The sequence below is a fragment of the Momordica charantia genome, assembly GCF_013281855.1.
Source record: "Momordica charantia cultivar OHB3-1 chromosome 8 unlocalized genomic scaffold, Mcharantia_2.0 BLBB01000008.1, whole genome shotgun sequence".
Classification (NCBI taxonomy): domain Eukaryota; kingdom Viridiplantae; phylum Streptophyta; class Magnoliopsida; order Cucurbitales; family Cucurbitaceae; genus Momordica; species Momordica charantia.
This window is the reverse complement of record NW_028275166.1, coordinates 32,051,577-32,068,262: the sequence shown is the minus strand read 5'-3', so window position 1 is coordinate 32,068,262 and position 16,686 is coordinate 32,051,577. Positions and strand designations below refer to the sequence as shown.

At 32.2% G+C, this 16,686-nt stretch overlaps 1 protein-coding gene and 1 pseudogene across 2 annotated transcripts; one reads left to right on the top strand and one right to left on the bottom strand.

The window, feature by feature from the left end:
• Positions 1 to 1,663: 1,663 nt before the first annotated feature.
• On the top strand, positions 1,664 to 6,238 carry LOC111018839 (linoleate 9S-lipoxygenase 6-like; annotated as a pseudogene). The gene is made up of 9 exons (XR_015792878.1): positions 1,664 to 1,966; positions 2,158 to 2,447; positions 2,521 to 2,761; positions 3,028 to 3,366; positions 3,520 to 3,605; positions 3,691 to 3,798; positions 3,895 to 4,199; positions 4,468 to 4,731; positions 5,283 to 6,238. The product of XR_015792878.1 is annotated as a linoleate 9S-lipoxygenase 6-like (transcript).
• Positions 6,239 to 12,418: 6,180 nt separating this feature from the next.
• Positions 12,419 to 16,392, bottom strand: LOC111018837 (linoleate 9S-lipoxygenase 6). Its single transcript, XM_022295081.2, has 9 exons — positions 16,048 to 16,392; positions 15,645 to 15,934; positions 15,145 to 15,367; positions 14,723 to 15,061; positions 14,562 to 14,647; positions 14,368 to 14,475; positions 13,948 to 14,252; positions 13,592 to 13,855; positions 12,419 to 13,363 (listed from the first exon to the last, which is right to left on the bottom strand). Exons 1-9 carry the CDS (start codon positions 16,298 to 16,300, stop codon positions 12,610 to 12,612), a joined length of 2,622 nt encoding a protein of 873 aa, XP_022150773.1. The 5' UTR covers positions 16,301 to 16,392; the 3' UTR covers positions 12,419 to 12,609.
• Between the last annotated feature and the right edge of the window lie 294 nt (positions 16,393 to 16,686).

Genomic DNA, 16,686 nt, shown 5'->3' with positions numbered 1-16,686 from the left:
AATTTAAACTCTCAACCTTATGATTGGATACATAAGCCTTAACCCGTCGAGTTATATTCTAGTTGGTTGATACATAAACATGTTAATTATAAATAAATATAAAATTACATTCCTTAACAATTTACTTTAGGTGAGGATGAAAATTCAAACATATAATCTTTTGGTCGTACAGAATACGAGTTAAGTTTAAATTGACCAAATGTAATAAATAATTAAGATTTTTATTAATCAACCACGCCTCTTAAAATATATATTTTTGAGAAGTATATTCCAAAAAAATATTTGCCTTTCATAATTAGTGTTGAAGATAATGAATAATATTGATCGACATCATTTTTCCAAAATACAAACTACTAATACCGAGACTACACCGACTTGTACATCGACAAATTTGAATACTGCCCAAAAACACCATCACATTGGAAGCTACTGATCTAGAGAGAAAAGATCAGCTCGACCTTTTTTCTTTTTTTCAATTTTTTTTTCATTTTCCATTCATATCTGCAACTGACATACAAACATCGACATCAATCTGTGATGTACGGAAAAAATTATTCAACATGACCATCACATTATTGATGTCTCTCTTTTGTAACATTCATTAGTATAAAATTATCAGTCATCTACATTCTTTGTATATAGTTCCAACTACTTTTAATAGTTTCTGTCATCTATAACCATATTCATGAGATTCCATATCAACTGACAATGAGAAGAGTAGTTCGTATCTATCATAAATATTTGTTATGTTTCTTATCTTTTCAACGTAGAATCTTTAACATATCTTTTCATCTTGGTTAGATCTAATTTTTAGATCAGATGTTCGTTCGAATGCTTTGAACTATGATAAAATATCAATATTGATGGAGTTTGACAATGGACGGAGGGATTCGTGAATATTCTACACTTTTATGAGTTATTTTTTCTTTTTAATGTGAAATTTCTTAACCATCCACGTTCCTATACATGAAGCATGAGAGAGAAATATTTTCACAATTTCCAAAAAAAGAAAATTAATTCAATTGTTAAAAATTACCGAACAAAAAAAACCTATTAAAAATTAAAATTCCAAGACACCGCTAGCCATGCAATAAAAACAAAGGATGAAGCATTTGTGAAAATGTGAATCGTGAGGCTTGACGGTGTATGTCCATGTGTATTAATTATATTTCAAGAGGAAAAATATTCAATATAAATCTATCGTTATTGAAAATTAAGGTCTCGTTTGGTAACGTTTCTATTTCTTTATTTTAAAAAGAAAAATATGTTGCATGGTTTCGACCACCAAGAATTCAAGTATGATAAAATAATGTTTTTATTTATGTTTTGGAACAAACTAGAAATAGGAACTAGAAAATAGAAACTTATTTTGTTTGTTCCCAATATTTCTATAAATTGTGAGAACGTTCTAAAAAACGGAGAAACAAGAAATAAAGTTAATTATAAAATATTTAAAAAAATTGAAAACGAAAAATAAAAAATCGAGACATTATCAGATGGACCCAGAACAACTCTATCCCTTTCTAAAAGCTTTTACATTTTACACTTTTCCTTTACAATTGTCAAACATTTAATTGATAGCAAGAACAAAAAATAGAGCTAAATCTTTTCCATTTTCGAGCAAGGACGTAACCAAGTTTTCTTTACCTATAAATACGATATCAAATTCCTCCTCTTCAACCCACTTCTCTACTAGTTTTCAAAGAGAGAATGTTTGGGATTGGGAAGAGTATCATAGAGGGCGCCGTGAACACTACCGGCGACCTCGCCGGCTCCGTCATCAATGCCGGCGGCAATATTGTAGGGCGTGTCACCAATATCGGCGGGAAGAAGATCAAAGGGACGGTGGTTCTTATGAGAAGCAATGTTTTGGACTTCACCGAATTTCATTCCTCACTTCTTGACGGCGTCACTGAGCTCTTGGGCGGCGGAATTTCATTGCAACTTATCAGTGCTACTCACGCTTGTAACTTCTCCCTCTCTCTCTTCTCCATTTCTAACCATGAGTTTTGAATGTTATTTTTATTATTATTGTTAAGGATCTACGTTGAAAAGAAAATGGACGATTTATAATAGATATGACCTACGCTCCTCATTTTCAATTGGCTTTGAGATAGAATTCTCAGATATAATATGTCATTATCATGTAATTAACAGCCAACGACTCGCGAGGGAAAGTTGGAAAGGGGGCGTTTCTGGAGAGGTGGCTGACTTCAGTTCCGCCACTGTTCGCTGGAGAGTCTGTGTTTCAAGTGAACTTTGATTGGGAAGAGAACTTTGGATTTCCAGGAGCTTTCTTCATAAAAAATGGGCACACCAGTGAGTTCTTCCTCAAGTCTGTAACTCTGGAGGATGTTCCTGGCTTTGGAAGGGTCCATTTTGACTGCAACTCATGGGTTTACCCTTCTCGAAGATACAAGAAAGATCGCATTTTCTTTGCCAACCATGTAACTTAATTTCTTCCCCCTCTCTGTCTCTCCTCAAGATTTATTTGTTTCTAATGGAACTATTCATATGTAGACATGCCTTCCGATCGATACACCGGATTCACTTCGTAAGTATAGAGAGGAGGAGTTGTTGAACCTCAGAGGAGATGGAACAGGAGAGCGTAAAGAATGAGATAGAATTTATGACTATGATGTTTACAACGACCTCTGTGATCCAAATGGTGGTCCTAACCTTGTTCGTCCTATTCTTGGAGGGAGTGATCAGTACCCTTACCCTCGTAGAGGGAGGACAGGAAGACCACCGGCTAGAAAAGGAAAGATTGTTCTTTTAAGAATAATATTTATGTACTTGTAGATAAGATATATATCTAATAACTAACTACCATTAAAAAAATTGACAACTAAAAGAGATAATGCATAAAGGAGGAGAGACAAAATAAAATAGGTAGTTGTGTCAATTTTTTAATGATGGTAAGTAGATGATAAGACCTACTTCTCAATAAGTATCTAAATAATATCTTTTTAATATATATTTCATGATGCTTATCGATATTTTATAAATTGGATTAATCTTTTATAGATCACAAGTACGAGAGCAGATTGTCGGATGTGATGAGCTTAAACATTTACGTACCGAGAGACGAAAATTTCGGACACTTGAAGATGGCGGATTTCCTTGGGAATACGTTGAAGGTACTTTCTACATCTATCCAACCAGGACTTGAATCTATATTTGATTCAACCCCAGGAGAATTTGACAAATTCAAAGAAGTAGACGATCTCTTTGAACGAGGGTTTCCCATTCCATTGAATATTTTTAAGAACCTCACAGAGGACCTCGCCCCACCCCTCTTTAAAGCATTTCTGAGGAGTGATGGTGAAAGATTCCTCAAATATCCAACTCCCCAAGTTATCAAAGGTAAATATGAAATCTTAATATTCAAGCCTATAGGTTAAGTAGTTATTAACTTTGAAATATTGAGAATATATAATAAAATGATTGAATTTGTGATATCATTAATAGTTACTGCCTAATACAATTTTATTGATAGTATATAATGATTTGGAACAGATAACAAGTTAGGGTGGAGGACAGATGAAGAATTTGCCAGAGAAATGATAGCGGGAGTCAATCCTTTGATCATTCGTCGTCTTGAAGTAATCCTAACTTAACCTATATCAATTGTCTCAAATACTATTTCTTTTCCAAGTTTTAATCTTAAATTATTAATTACACTTGCAGGTTTTTCCACCATTGAGTAAGTTGGACCCTCATGTTTATGGGAATCAAAACAGTACAATGACGGAAGAACAAATAAAGCATGGTTTAGATGGACTCACGGTTGATGAGGTGATTTAAAGGATATCTGAAAATTACAAATTCTAATTACTTTTCTTATGATTTCAACTGAAAATTAATAACGATAAATAATTGGGTTGGATATAGGCAATCAAGGAAAATAAGCTCTACATATTGGATCACCATGATGCATTGATGCCATATCTTAGGAGAATAAATTCAACATCTACAAAAACATATGCCACAAGAACACTTCTCTTTTTGAAAGATGACAGTACTTTGAAGCCATTGGCTATTGAGTTGAGCTTGCCACACCCGCAAGGAGATGAACATGGTGCCATTAGCAAACTATACTTTCCAGCTGAAGGAAGAGTTGAGAGTGCCATTTGGCAACTGGCCAAAGCTTATGTAGCTGTTAATGATAGTGGGTACCATCAACTTAACAGTCACTGGTAAAAATCTTTCCGAACAATTTTTAAAATGTCAAAAATCTAACTTTATTTAAAATATAAGGGATCTAACAAAAGTTTATAATAGACATGGGCTACTTTATGATTTTGAGGCATATGTTAAGGATGGTTACTCCTCTCATCAATATTCATAGAGTTTCATCTCAAAACCAATTGACAACGAGAGGAGTAGCTAATATCTATTTTAAAATTTTGTTAGGTCTCTTATCGACCCTTAATAGTCGACATACCAAGCATTGTTTTTCTACAGGTTACACACTCATGCAGTGCTGGAGCCTTTTGTTATCACAACACATCGACGATTGAGTGTGCTCCATCCAATTCACAAGTTACTTGCTCCTCATTACAAAGACACCATGTTTATAAATGCATCTGCAAGGCAAGTTTTGATTAACGCGGGTGGTCTTATTGAATCGACTCAGTTTCCGGCAAAGTATGCTATGGAGCTGTCATCTTACATATATAAGGAATGGAAGTTCCCCGATGAAGCACTCCCTACTAATCTCATTAAGAGGTAAGTTTCTCGTCCATATATGTTTCTTTCTTGTTTGATCATCGTGACTAATTAGAATTTATTTTATGCTAACTACAATTGAAAAATTAACAACTCATTACTAAAAAAAGTTCTCACCAATGAAGATATATATATGGAAAATAGTGGCTCCTCACTAGTAGGGAGGAATTTTGTCCACACCACCATTTAATATTTGACAACTAAGAGAGAGAAATACAAAAACAAAAAGGTGTTTTTAAAAAATGATGACTTGTCATATATTAAATGGTGGTGTGGATAAGACTCTTCCTTATACTAATGATAAGCCAAGTATTTTCCTATATATATCAAAGTTTTTACCTTTCTTGATGTATAATTATGTGTCTTAAAATTTCAAATGCAGATTATTTAGAATCAATAAACACTAAAAATGTAAAAATTTTGTTTTCATAATTTTCAGGATCACATAATTGGTAAACAAAACAAGAAAGTAGAATCTAGATTGCATAACCTAAGTGTTTTTCCTATATCGTAAATATATCAACTTTCTTGGTCTTTTGGCATTTGTCTAGAGGAGTAGCAATTGAGGACTCAGGCTCTCCCCATGGAGTTCGACTTCTAATAAACGATTACCCCTTTGCTGTTGATGGGCTCGAGATTTGGTCAGCCATCAAAACATGGGTCACAGATTACTGCTCCCTCTACTACAAAGACGACGACGCAATTCGAAATGATGTCGAGCTCCAATCATGGTGGAAAGAACTCAGAGAAAAAGGTCATACAGACAAGAAAGACGAGCCATGGTGGCCCAAAATGCAAACTTTTTCAGAGTTAATTGAATCATGCACCATAATCATATGGATTTCTTCAGCCCTTCACGCAGCAGTCAATTTTGGGCAATACCCTTATGGAGGCTACGTTCCCAACAGACCAACCACAAGCAGAAGATTCATGCCAGAAGTAGGCACTGCAGAGTACAAAGAAGTTGAATCAAACCCTGAAAAGGCCTTTCTAAGAACAATCAGCTCGCAAATAGTGGCTCTTCTTGGCCTCTCGATAATTGAAATATTGTCAAAGCACGCTTCTGACGAGGTCTACCTCGGGCAAAGAGCCAGCATTGAGTGGACATCAGACAAATCTGCAATTGAAGCCTTTGAGAAATTTGGGAAAGAGCTGTTTGAAGTTGAGGATAGAATTATGCGAAGGAATCAAGATGTGAACTTGAAGAATCGAGCTGGGCCTGTCAATATGCCTTACACTTTGCTTGTTCCATCGAGTACTGAGGGACTCACTGGGAGAGGAATTCCCAACAGTATCTCCATATAAATGAAGAAGTGTTTTCATGGGAGGTGTCTATATTGTGTAATTTGAAGGTCACAAATTACATTCTAATTAAGCTGCCCATTTTGGAGAGAATAATGACCATGTTTATGTTTTTGAGAAGACTTTAGGCTTTGGATTTCCAAGAATGCAAAAGGTTATGTACTTGTGAATTCCTATCTAATGAATAAAAGTTGTGTTTTAATAATGATATTCAATTACCCTACCCCAAGAGCTAGGCAGAAGTATTTGGGCTTTTTTTATTTTTATTCTTTTTTTTTTTGGTAAAAGATACCAAACCATTTCATTTAAAAAAATGTACGTGAGAACCATATAAAGATACAATAGGAAGGCTAGATAAATACATCCCAATTGAGAGAAATGGTAAATATATCATAATTACAAAAGAGATTGGATTTGGAGGACCAAGATGAAGCTAAAACCTTTATGTCTTTCTAAAGGAGAGAAGATGAATTAGAAGAATCAAAAAATAGTACATTGTTCATTTCCAGCAAGTTGGACCACAATAAAGAACTGACTCCATTATACACCAAAAGGACATTACGAGGATTTTTTAAGGGAGGAGATAAGACCTCCTTTAAAAAGTTGTTGATGTATCCATGCGAAGAGAGTGATAGGTAAAATATACCCAACAAGCGAACCCAGGAGAACCACTAGAAAAGGGCAGTGTAGAAATCGATGATCTAAGGTTTCTCTAGAATTACCACAAAGAACGCATCTATTTAGATTCAGCAGGAGGGAAGGGAGTCTAATTTATAATTTATCGTATGTATTTATGCCCCGATTAAGGATACACCAAATGAAAAACTTACATTTTTTTGGAAGGTGCAATTACCATAATTTGGCTAAGATCTCTAGAGGATTATAGATACAGTGAGATGCAGGCAGAGATCAAAGAGATCTAACCATGTATATCCCGTCACTAGTTTGGTGCCATATGATTTTGTCGTCACCTCTATCCTTAGCCGGAGAGGGGAAGGCGGCTGAAAAGGGTGGTCCAACTATTAGGCTGTTATTTGGAGCTCAGTGAATAAAACATTAAATAAATCATTCTAAAAAGAAATTGTTGAACTAAAAAAATATTTATAATATCTATGGTATAAAGAGAATAATAATTTAAAATTTTTTAATAGAAACTCCTAATCTTTAGCATCTCGAAGAAAATTGCATTAGTAGTCTACTAATGACCATTTAGTCAAATGTAAGGGTTCCAATACAATACCTCCCACTTTAATATTATGTTAAGGATGAATAAATTACTACGCAACCCAAAAACTTAAGTTAATGTATTTGGTAAATTTAATTCATTTATACATATTTAACATCAATATCTCCGAATTATTGTACTAAAAAAGATGATTGTTTCATCATTATGGAAAATTTTTTAATAAAGAACGTATCAATAATTTTAAATAAAGTATTAATTTTCTAAATAGTTTTTGAAGTTATAATAATTGTAATCACCTCCTTGGAGTCTTTTGATAAATTTAGTTGCCCACAAACAAACATAAGTCCATGATGCAAATTAACTAATTATTTATTAATTATTGTATATTACTTTTTGCAAAGAATTATATATTATTTTTGGGTGTCATTCATAGCAATAAATAATTTCAGATTGGAAATAATTTTTGGTGTCTTTTGTGTTGCTCCATTTTATTTTTAGCATTTCAAGACATTTAAATTATCTAAACCATATTTCTCACCATCCTCTCTTTCCCTCGAATATGTCAATTTCAATAACTCCAACTATGGAAAAAAAACAAGTTATCAAAAATAAAAAAAATAAAAAATAACTATGAACTAAAACAAGTTTCCTTGGGCCTAGTTTGGTGTGCTCTCTCAAGCATATCGTACTAAAAATATCAATAATAATAATTAACTAGCATATAGGCTTTGTTGGCTATACACGAGATGTTAAATTTTCGTCCATTTTCATCGACGTTTCTATAGGTTTATGTATGAATTTGACATTTGAAAGGTGGCAAAAAAAATAGATAAAATTTATATAAAAAAAACACATAATATTAATCATAATATATTTTTTAACTTGTTTAAAAAGGATAAAATATTTTTTTATTATAAATTTTGATTTCTCTAACAATTTTTATCAACATCGATATTTCTATAAATTCGAGACATCGACATTTCCATCAACGTTGATATTTACAACTTTTGTGTAAATCAATTTTTCGATCTAATTCATATTCTAAAGTTGTTTTTTTCTTTCGATAATATTGATATACATGTGGATGAGTATGATATTTAAAAGCACTGATATCTACATATACGAACGGATCAGTTCTCCAAAACTGTCTTGTTTTCCTTTTTAGGGACATTTTTTAACAAATAATAATTTGAAATTCTTAAAAAAAAATAAAGGAAAAAATATTGAACTTTTTTTAATCATTAAGATATGCTTCACCATATATAACCTAATGAATGAACAGAAAAAAAAAATGCAGCTAACCCAACTAATAAGCTAATCTTTGTGGAGCATGAAGGGAGAGATTTTCCCGTTTAAATTTTTTTTTATATTTTTACTTTTTATAAATATAATTGTCTAAAGCTAAAAAAAATTAAAAATTAAAAAATAACAAACTAGAATGAAAATTTTAAAGAAAGGGGAGCTGTTGTTAATTACTTAGTTTCGGAATATCATGACATTACATTAATATATATATTTGGTGTATTATTTTTCCATTCAAAGAAATTTCTCTCCACGTTAATTTGAAAATATGTATATCACATTTAAATCGTGTTATACTTGAAATTAAATAAGGATTATATATAAACAAAAAAATTTAAGAAGACATCAATCAGAGAGAATTAAAGTTTAAAATGTCGTTACGGATGAAAATGTTCATATCTCGATTTCATAGAAATTTTGATAGAAATATCGACAAAATGATAATATTGTCGAAGGATATTTCTGAAAAAAGTTATAAAAAGATTCATAAAAAAGTTTATATTAACAAATAAGCATTTCAACCTTTCTAAATAAGTTTAAAATATTAATATTATATATATATGAGTGATATTTTGTTTATATTTTTCTAAATAAGTTTAAAATATTAATATTATATATATATTAGTGATATTTTGTTTATATTTTTCTCATTTTGTCGATTTTTTGACAATACTATGGATTGACACCTATGTTGAATTCATGGACACCTAAAAATATCGATAATGACAAATATTTAATACACTGGAGAGAATACACAAGAAAAAAAAAACTAATTTTCTTTTCTGCCATTTTTGTTTTGAAAATTGATCTAGAACTTATCGAGTCAAACAAGTATTTTTTTTTTTTTACATTAAAAGAATGTTTTTTATATATAACTTTCAAATGGACACTTTTGCCATTTTCCCCCTTTTTTATATGACTATTGTGCCTTAGTGCAATGATTCTATATTTTCAATTGTGCAAAAGAAAAGTGTGTGAGGAGGAGTACCCTTAAGATTTCTAAATTTCATTTCAATCACATATTTTCCATTTTCTACTACTTAGTTAAATTAATTGATTGATTAACTAAGGCAAAAAAAAAAATTTATTCCCTAAATTTAGTGTCTAAAGTGAGCATAGATAATTGATACTTACTTCGAATCAAAAGCTTGTGAGTTCGAAACTCCTAAAAAAAAAAACAAACAAACAAAAAAACGAACTAATCATACCTCTAATATAAGGTTCAAATTCTGATCTTATATTTGGATTGTAATACTATTAAAAATAATAGGTCTAAGATTAAAATTTAAGCTTCATTAAAATTATTTCACTATCCATAATCGTCAAATTTTTGGTATGTAGCAAATTAATAAGCAAGCACGTGATAATGGTTGTATCCTGTTTTAATACAAATTTTGGTGTAAAAATATTTTTATCCAAGTTCCAAAGTATCAATGAAATTAAATATGCATTAAAAATTTTCAAAATTGCTTTTAAGAAGTATAATAGCCACAAAAGAGACTATGAAAATTTAACCTCTGTGGTAGCGGTTATGGTCAGGGTGTGAAAAGGATTTTCAGTATTTCGTGGATCTAGTGAAAGTGTTTTCTATTGTGTAATCCTATGTAGTCATTGTTAGGATATATTTGACCAGATATATTTATAAGATTATTTTTTTAATACAACAAGTATGATGGAGGATTCAAACTAATGATCACGAGACATGTGCCAGCTTACAGAGCGGATCAATTATTACAAATGAGGTCTCAAAACCTTTTTGTCATAATAAAGATAAAAATTCTTAAGAATCAATATTATTGAAATTATAAAGTGTGATTCACGTGTGGTTTTAAATTTCTCGAAAAAATTTCTTGAAACAGTCAATTATTAGGAGCTTATCCATAACTCCTTTCCCCACTTGTTCAAATATTACGAATAAATATAATATTGAACCAAAAACGTCAAGAAATTAAAAGAATAAAAAACAATTAAAAAAGTTCATCTTACCTGGTCTCTTTTAAATAATATTTCAATTGTACAAAAATTATTTGTTTAAAAGATCATTAGCACGTTATCAATAATTTAATTACAAAATCATTCAAGCATAATGCCATGTGATAATTAACAGCAACATTTGTAATTAACCACTCTGTTTTTATTAAAGCAAAAAAAAATGAAATAGTTAATTCTCTCAATATAATATATAATAATTACATACGTGGAATAAAAGCAAAATAATAAAATGTGTAAAAGCAAATATATGGTTAGGTAGGTTGATATATATTTTATTTTTAATATAAATATTCAATTAAATCTTTAGGGTGCATTTGGTCGGTGATCTGAAAAAATGAATTTGAAAATAATGGATTCAATAAAATAGAGTTATTTTCCAATATATATTTTGCAGTAGATTTAAAATTTGAATTTCAGTTTACAAAATTGTTCAATATTTATAAAATATTGGTATTTACTCACTAAATTTCTAGTTAAATCTAAAATAATATTAATTAATTTATTAACATATATATTATAAATTTTGTATAACTAAAATTTTATAATATATTATATTTACAAATTTTTAGTTTTAAAAAATAAAATAAATTTATAATATGATATAGTATATTTTTTAAGATATGTAATTTTGTATTTCAAAGTGTCAATTTCTATTGAATATATTTAAAATTTAAACATAAAAATATTGTCAAACCATAGAGGCCTTTGGTTCTTGTCATTTCTCTCACGTCATTCAATTTATTAAAATAGCCTTTTCATAGTTAATTAATGACCGACAACACATGCAAAATCGAACATAGCTCAAATGGTTAAGACATATATCTTCGAATCCTCATCCTTACATGCTGTACTAAAAAAAATGACTGACAACACATCTTTTTTTATTATTTTTTAAGACCACCGCTCATCTAATTGATTTGTAATAATTTAATATCACGTCAAAGTAAAAGTTTTTTTTAAGTACAAATACGTGGTGGGTTGGAGGATTGAACTCACAACTTGTTAGTTAGACATATAAATCAATTACCCTAAATACTAAACAAAAATTTTTAAAATTTGAGATAATTCCAAATATTATCCAATTCTTGGTTACATGCATCCACAACAAAAAGAAAAATGTTAATAATATATTTAAAAACTAAATTTATCATAATTCACTGTTTAAGCTTTGAAATCTAGTTATAATTTAAAATTAAATTACGCCAACTTTTATAATACTTAACTTTATTCATTAACCACGTGAAATATCTCAACTAATTAAGGTATATTATCAATTAAAAAATCGTTAGTTTGAATGTTTCATCCTCACATAAAAAAATCCATGAACATCTATTTATTTCTCGTTTTGAATTAAAGAAAACCTTATGAATTTGATGATTAAACGTGGGGACACTAATTATGAATTTGGCCCGGTGGGTATAGGGGAGCAAACATCTGGTTATCAAAGGAAAAGAAAAACAAATAATATGATATTTATGGTAGATCTTTATATTTTATATGATATTTATAGTAGATCTTGCCATCCTTTAGGGTAAGTTGATATATAATACTTTTCACTTTATTTTTTTTACTTTTTTTATATTTTATTTAATAATATCTTAGGATGAATTCGATTAAAGAAAAGTGATAAAAGTGTGTTAATTAACCTACCTATCTAGTTAGGCTATTACCAATAATTAAACTGAACTTCAAGATAATTTTATTTTACCTATTTACCATATAGTTTTAAAAATATACTTAGTCAACAACGATATCAAATAAAAAGACAAGAGTAGTGTCAAAGCAAGCATAGCTAAGTGGTAATTACATATATTTCCGATTAAGAAATTGTGAGTTCGATCCCCACCCCATATGTTATAATAAAAAATAAAAAAAAAAGAGGCAAGAGTAGTAAAACATAAAACATATTAAAAAAGACACCACTTTTATTCATTAAGACAGCTAATTCAGATAATTTAAGTACGAAAAAGCTACCTGAGCATACTCTTTTATCTCAATTTATTTGACGAGTAGCTCTAGAAATAGCCTTTTTTACATTCAAATTGAACACAAACAACATAATGAATTTATTACACTCCACAATGTGCTTGAGGAGCTTAGATGGAGATGCTGTTGGGAATTCCTCTGCCTGTGAGTCCTTCAGTGCTGGATGGTAGGAGCAAAGTGTATGGCACATTAACAGGCCCAGTTCTATTTTTGAAGTTGATGTTCTTATTCCTCTCTATAATCCTGTTTTCAACTTCAAATACTTCTTTTCCAAATTTCTCGAACACTTCTATCGCAGCTGCATCGGATGTCCACTCAATGCTGGCTCTTTGCCCGAGATAAACCTCGTCAGAAGCGTGCCTCGACAATATTTCAATTAGTGAAACTCCAAGAAGAGTCTGGAGTTGCGAATTGATGGTTCTTAAGAACGCCTTCTCGGGATTCGACTCAAGTTCTTTGTACTCAGGAGTGCCTACTTCAGGCATGAACCTACGGCTTATAGTTGGTCTATTGGGAATAAAACCTCCATAAGGGTACTGTCCAAAGTTGACTGCTGCATGGAGAGCTGAAGAAATCCATATGATAGTAGTGCATGATTCAATTAGTTCTTTTAAAGTTTGCATCTTTGGCCACCATGGCTCGTTTTTCTTATCAGCATGGCCTTTCTCTCTTACTTCTTTCCACCAAGATTGAAGTTCAACATCATTTTGAACTGCCTTGTCGTCCTTGTAGTATACAGAAATGTAATCTGTGACCCATGTTTTGATTGTTGACCAAATCTCAAGCCCATCCACAGCAAAGGGATAGTCCTCTATTAGCAACCGAAGTCCATGGGGAGAATTTGAGTCCTCAACTGCTACACCTCTGCACAAATCGAAGGAGAAAAAATGCTCAAAACAACTTACAAAGGAAATGATAAAGCCACGGGAGCAGTTCAGTTGATAAGGACGACTCAGGTTCAAACTTTCTGACGAGTTTAATACCAAAAACTCTTGATGTCTCTTGAGTTCTAGCCTTGAGGCGGGTACATGTATCTTTGTGTACAGGGGAGACTCTCGATTATCAGAAAGATTAAAAAAGGAAATGATTTACCTCTTGATGAGATCTGCAGGTAGTCCTTGTTCGAGGAAATTCCATTCCTTATACACATCAGAAGACAACTCCATGGCATATTTTGATTGGAAATGGGTGGATTCAAGAAGACCATCAGCATTGACAAGGACTTGCCTTGCAAATGCATTTATAAACATTGTGTCTTTGAAATGAGGAACCAGCAACTTATGAATTGGATGAACCACACTCAATTGTCGATGTGTTGCAATCACGAAGGGCTCTTGTACTGCATGGGTATGCAACCTGCAGTACAATTTTACGTGTTCAACAAACTCAAAATCTTTAATTTCACACTAATACCAAATAAAGCTATAATTTTGAAGAGTACTTTGTACCAATGGCTGTTGAGTTGATGGTATCCAGCATCATTTACAGCTACATAAGCTTTAGCCAATTGCCATATTGAGTTTTCAACTCCTGATTCAGCTGGAAAATATAATTTGCTATTGGCACCAAATTGATCGCCTTGAGGGTGTGGCAAGCTCAGCTCAATTACCAATGGCTTCAAAGTTCCATCGGCTTTCAAAAAGAGAAGTGTTCTTGTGGCATAAGTTCTTGTGGATGTTGAATTTATTCTTCTGAGATATGGCATCAATGCATCATGGTGATCTAATATGTATAACTTGTTCTGTTTTATTGCCTGTGTTCATCACAAAAACACAATAAATTGCATTTTTACAACAATGTTGAGAGAAAGAAATATGAAGATCAGAGGAAAAGACAGCAAAATTTTAGCCGTTTTTAAGGTAATTTACCTCATCAGCACTAAGTCCTTCCAACCCAAATTTTATGTCTTCTTCAGTTATCTTGCTATTTTGATCGCCATAAATTTGAGGGTCTAGTTTGCTCAAGGGTGGAAATTCCTGTTAAGTTAAAAAAAAAAAAAAAATTAATTAAACATAAAATTTTATTTTACACGGCTAAACCAAGAATAAAATAGTAAGATTACCTTAAGACGACAAATGATTACGGGGTTTACTCCTGCGAGCATTTCTCTTGCAAATTCTTCGTCGGTTCTCCAACCTGACTTATTATCTGTTATCGATGAAAAATCAAATTAATAAATAACTATGAAATTTAAAAGAATAAATTCATAGGTCAATATTTTACCTCTCACAACTTGGGGGGGTGAGAATTTGAGGAATCTTTCTCCATCATTCCTTAGGAGTTCTTGGAACATGGGTGGTGTGAATGCCTCAGTGAGATTCCTAAACACATTCAATGGCACAGGAAATCCTCCTTCATAAAGATCATGAACATCTTGAAACTTGTCAAACTCGCCTGGAGTTATATTTATCAAGTTTACGAGCTCTGGCTGGACAGTTGAAGAGAGCGATTTCAGTGCAAATCCAAGGAAATCTGACATCTTCAAGTGACCAAAATTTTCATCTCTTGGTACGTAAATGGTTAAGCCCAACACTGCTGACAATCTAGTCTCATAGTTGGAATCTGAAGATTAAAACGAGGATTGATTTAGATTAAATATGGCTATAAATACTCGAAGTAATTTATATATAAATAAATAATCTTGCCTCTTCTTGCTCGTGGTCTTCCCGTCCTTCCACGACGGGGGTAAGGGTGTTGGCTTCCTCCGAGAATGGGACGAACATTTGGATCAGAAAGATCGTTGTAGACATCATAGTCATAGATTCTATCCCACTCTTTTCGTTCTCCAGTTCCATCTCCTCTAAGGTTCAATAGCTCTTCCTCTCTATACTTGCGAAGAGGATTCGGTGTCTCACTTGGGAGAAATGTCTATAAAAATTATCATTGCATTAGAACCATAACTTTAGACAATAATTTTAAGGTACAACAGTATCCCAAGTATTTAAAATGATATGATATTGTTTGCTTCAAGTAGAGCTCTCACAATTTTATTTTTTATTTCATCCAAAAAATCTGGAGATAATTTGACGTTCTCTTATATACCATAGATCACTCCTCCCCCTGACTAGGACTCTATTTGCATATGTTGCAACTCCAATAAATAATAAAGTCAAAAACAAAATATATAGTGGGGAGAGGAAATTACTTTGTTGGCAAAGAAAATACGATCTTTCTTGTATCTCCCAGAAGGGTAAACCCAGGAGTTGCAGTCAAAATGGATCCTTCCAAAGCCAGGAACATCCTCTAGAGTAAGAGACTTGAGAAAGAATTCACTTGTATGTCCATTTTTTATGAAGAAAGCTCCTGGAAGCCCAAAGTTATCTTCCAAATCGAAGTTCACTTGAAACACAGACTCTCCGGCGAACAGTGGCGGGATCGAAGTCAACCACCTCTCCAAGAAAGCCCGCTTTCCAACTTTCCCTCGCGAGTCCAAAGCTGTTCCACAGGGTCCAATAAGTAGTAATCAAATAGAGAGAAAATGACATGCAGCTCAAACATTAAATTAAATCACCATTAAACTTAAAAGTTTAAATGGACGGAGATCTTACAAGCCTGAGTGGCACTGATGAGCTGCAACGAAACCCCGCCGCCCAAAAGCTCGGTGAAGCCATCGAGAAGTGTGGAATGGAATTCAGTGAAGTCCAATACATTGCTTCTCATGAGAATGACTTTGCCTTTGATCTTCTTCCCTCCAAGATTGGTGACACGATCTACAATGTTGCCGCCGGCATTGATCACAGAGCCGGCGAGGTCGCCGGTGGTGTTCAAGGCCCCTTCTATAACTTTTCCAATTCCAAACATTTTTTCTCTCTCTCGTTACTGATTCTTTCCCTCTCTCTTTTCTATGTTTCTTAGCTAGAATAAGCTGCCGCTTTGTGATTTGGAGTGGATGAATTTCCTCTGTTATTTATAGCACAAAAAACCTTCAACTTGGTGCTCTCTCTCGATTAGAAAAATAATAATAAATGATAAGAAAAATGTAAACGTGTTCTGACCATCATTTTCCATCATTCATATTCAAATACAAACAACAAATACTTAGATGCATATCCGATCCAATAAAAGAAAAATACTTGGTTCCATATTTGACAATTAAAAGAGATTACAAATATATAGGTTTTTTCAAATAAAGAAAAGAATTATCAATTCTTCCAAGATGGTGAAACAAGATTTAACCTTCACCGGCT

Bases quoted from the DNA above. Each gene is read 5' to 3' on its own strand.
- LOC111018837 (XM_022295081.2), bottom strand. From the start codon at position 16,300: ATGTTTGGAATTGGAAAAGTTATAGAAGGGGCCTTGAACACCACCGGC. The intron at 15,368-15,644 runs GTAATTTCCTCT...TAATTTTTATAG, and splicing joins GTATTTTCTTTGCCAACAAA to ACATTTCTCCCAAGTGAGAC. The intron at 13,856-13,947 runs GTACAAAGTACT...ATTGTACTGCAG, and splicing joins CATCAACTCAACAGCCATTG to GTTGCATACCCATGCAGTAC.